Here is a 4011-nt window from a genome sequence, read left to right on the forward strand (position 1 = left end):
TTGCTTATTGGGCAATACGCTCCTAGTAAACTTTGATCTTAGTAATAATAAAGAAATTCTATGCCATGTCCTGTTGCTAAAAGTTTCAGGGCTGTTTAACTTTACATTTAGGGTCTACAATATCTTTTTGAACCTTGATTATTCACCATGAGAAGTATGTATCATATATTATTTTGTCCAATGACACAATCAAATTTATTCAGCTTCTTTCTTTGTGGGTAAGAAATACCTTATCATGAAGCTTATATTTAATAGCTTTCCTGGAGTCCTGGTGTGGCACTGTGGGTTAATGCATCCTAATTCAAAGCCATTTGAGCTTCAAGGTTGATAGTTCAAGCTCACTAGCTGCTCCTCAGAAACCCTATACAGGGTCGCTATGGATTGGAATATACTCAATGGCACTTAACAACAACAATGACATTATATACAACAGAACGTTATATCGCTTTTCCAGACATTTTTGTTTTTGAAATAGTATTTTAAATTTTTATGAAACTATAATAGGAGGTTGAAAAGAAAAAGGTCACTGTTTATATATTGATGTGGAGTTAATAGATTGAATATTTCATCATGGGTTTGCAGCACATTGACTCTGGTAAAATCTCATTGATGGAATATATATAGCTAAAGCAGAGTAATGTTACCTAATTATTGAATAACATTATTTAATAAAATGACAAATTTAAAAATGGGACTCTTTGTACTATATACTACGAAGATTCCTGTTTTTAAAACTGTCTATAAATATGTATTATATAAAGGTGTTCTGGTAGTGTAGTGGTTATGAGTCAGGCTGCTAATCTCACGATTCAGAAGTGAGAAAATACCAGTGGTTCTGCGGGAGAAAGATGAGGCTTCTGCTCCTGGAAAGAATAACAGCCTCAAACATCCTATACAGGGTTGCTAAGAGTTGGAACTGACTCCACGACACATAACCATCACCAGTGCTGTGTAGATTTGACACTTAAGAGAAAAAATACTTATGTAACAATGCATTTTTTTTTAGGTATTAAAAAGGGAATTTTTATTGAGGGCAAAAGGATGCAAATAATATAAAAATCAAAAGCTTATCTGGCATTGAATTGACTTTTCTTTCTCTACTTTTCAAATGGGATGGATTTTATTTGTACACATTCTCAAGGGTCCCGATCTGCTCGTGAAATCCTTACACAGGGGAAAGCAGTAGGGCAGATTCCTTAAGCAGCTCTTTGGGATAACTCTTATCAGGGTGAGAGTGATTCCTCAACTCTGCCTACTTCTACTTTTTTTCCCTTCTGTTTCATGTGTACTACAAAATAGTCATTGCATGCGATGGTGAGCCCAGCAATGAGAGAAAGAACGCTCTGGAAGCCTATTTTGCCATCTCGGCACTGGTCCAGGTCCTTCATTATTTTGTCAACAGCCAGAGGGTCTTTTTGGTTTTCCAAAAATCCAGGGAACTCCTTTTCCATGAGTACTCTCAGGTCCTCCTTCGTTAAGTAGCATTTATATCCAGCAAATCTGTGAAACGTGGACATCATTATTTCCATCGCATGTTCCATTTGAGATAGCATTTTGGTGAGGTCTGTTATAATCTTGGCTTGGAGACGTGAGGCGGATGCTCAGCGAGCTGGGACGCAGGGCCAGTGAGGCGAGCACCGCAGGTGGGGGCCTGTATCAATGCATTCTTCTCTCTGAAGTACAAGTATTTACACACTTATATCAAAACTGTGAATATTTACACCTAAATAAATTTAAATTCATATTCCAAAGCTGTATTTTAGTAGACTTATCAGAGATATGAAAGATATTGTTATTAAGTGCCATCAAGTCAGTTCTGACCCATACATCACTGCATAGGGTTTCTGAGGAGCTGCTGGTGAGCTTGAATGCCCGACTTTTCAGTTTAAACTGACTTTGCAATCCAGTGCATCAACCCAGAACATCATATCAGGACTCCATGAAGTATATTAGAGATATGTTAACTGAAGTGCAAAAGAAGTTAAGTGAAAGTTATGACTAAAAGAAGAGCTAGAGGATAATCAAAAAGATCAAACATATCCTATAAGAAATGGTAGTCAGGATCCTATTGAGTTTCTGTCTACTTTAGTGAATATTGATCATTGTCTAATTCCTAGGCAATCTTAGTGATATTTAGACCTTCTTTGATTTCTGTCATCAAAATCTTGTAATTTTCAATATATAGATTCTGAACAGAGTCCTGGTGTGGTACTGTAGGAGAAGCACTGGAATTCTAACCTCTATGCCAGTGGTTCAAATCCTATATAGGGTCACTCTGAGATATAATGGACTCACTGGAAACCAACAACAAGAAGAACAATTTAATAGTTAAGGAGCCTAAATTCTGATCATTGACTCAAAAAATGATTTTTCACTTTTTTATTATCATTAGATGAGATTAGAAGGCTAGAGGGGTTTGGTGGTGGTAGTGGTTGTGTGCCGCGGAGTCGGTTCTGACTCATAGCGATCCTGTTGTACTGGATCTATAAATCTCTACGGGAGGAGAAATTCCCATCTTTCTTTCAAGGAACAGCTGGAAGTTTAGAACTTTTGACCTTGAGGTTAGCAGTCTTACTCGTACCTACTATGCTACCAGAGCTAGAATGGCGTAAATGCCTTTCCTCCAGGTGGGATAAACCTGTATTAAAGCTGTTTCCCTTTGAATTAATCTTTGCTATGGACATATTTCACAAAGACATTTTCTCCACCCCTACCAGAACTACAAGGGGCTCTTCAAGAAAACTTGTTGTTGTTGTTGTTAAGTGCCGTCGAGTCTGTTCCGACCCATAGCGACCCTGTACAGGGTTTCCGAGGGTGTAAATCTTTACAGGAGTAGAAAGCCTCATCTTTCTCCCGCGGAGCAGCTGGTAGTTTCGAACCGCTGACCTTAAGGTTCGCAGCCCGATTCGTAGCCACTACGCTACCAGAGCTCCTTTCAAGAAAACTTATGCATGTGTAAAATGGTCTGGCAAGGTCCTCTGACCTCCTCTAACTTCATGAAGAGAGAGGAGAATCAAGATCAACAGACCAAGGTTGATTGCAATGAAGTGGAAGTCAGACATACTTCCTCTTAACCAGTTCTGACATCAGCCATCCCTCCCATGACACTCTATTTCTCTGTTGGGTTTGATCATTCTTTGTAATGGCCATACAAAAGTTGGATTATACTTAAAATTATGGGGTGTAGTAGGGACACAACTGTCTACAATTCAAGATGAGAAAACTTAGGATATATTTCTTTATAAGGAGAGCTTCTTCTCAACCTTTGATAGAGGGCTCATTTGTTAGTCTGTGTCACTGTGCAGGCTAGTGTTACAAAGACTTTTCAGTTCTGACAACATTTGCTTAGAGGTTATCCACTCCTCTAGTAAGCCTCTTGCTCTTTGCCACTTTAGTTCTCTCACTCAGTAAGCCAAGAATCTCAACAAGCCAGCTGCTGCTGAGTCTCCTGGGTTTGCTACCACTGTTTTTTGCCATGTTCTCTCACTGTCTTCCTTGTCACACCCTCTCTTCCTCTTTCTCTGTCTTCTATGTCAAGGAGGTTTCCAAAAAGAGAACCTGAGTCGAAAGGATACACTTTGCATCCATCTCTTCTGAGTCCCCCTTTCCTACCTCTGGGATGGGTCATTTTAAGCCAAGCAGGATCATAAAATAACCAATCCCTCCATTAGGGAATACATCTTATTTGCATAGTCTCATGCCCACAGAAGTGCTATACACCTTATTTGTATTATTAACAAGGTTTCCAATTCTCTTGGTAGGCTATAATCATCTTATTACATGTGTCTACCCACTCACATGGTAGGAGTCACAAGCCTATGTTGAGAAAGACCATATAAATATTATTCATTGCCCTTCAGCATTCATAGTGTTAAAAGCAATGAAAATATTGGGAGACCCTAATATTGTAGCGCCCAGGTGTTTCTCATTCCCAAAATAGCCAAATCAAATTTCAGCAATTCATCAAGATTTCCATTTAAATATTCTCACCAATATTCCTGTCAGAAAAAC

The 4011-nt window shown here is 38.8% G+C and overlaps 1 protein-coding gene across 1 annotated transcript; it reads right to left on the reverse strand.

The window, feature by feature from the left end:
* Positions 1 to 1223: 1223 nt before the first annotated feature.
* On the reverse strand, positions 1224 to 1553 carry LOC102823500 (protein S100-A10-like). Its single transcript, XM_006870541.1, has one exon. The coding sequence runs from the start codon at positions 1551 to 1553 to the stop codon at positions 1224 to 1226; it is 330 nt and encodes a 109-aa protein (XP_006870603.1).
* Between the last annotated feature and the right edge of the window lie 2458 nt (positions 1554 to 4011).

This window comes from Chrysochloris asiatica, unplaced genomic scaffold (genome assembly GCF_000296735.1).
Source record: "Chrysochloris asiatica unplaced genomic scaffold, ChrAsi1.0 scaffold00143, whole genome shotgun sequence".
Taxonomy (NCBI): Eukaryota; Metazoa; Chordata; class Mammalia; order Afrosoricida; family Chrysochloridae; genus Chrysochloris; species Chrysochloris asiatica.

Coding starts and splice junctions, on each gene's coding strand:
- LOC102823500 (XM_006870541.1), bottom strand. CDS start 1,553: ATGCTATCTCAAATGGAACATGCGATGGAAATAATGATGTCCACGTTT.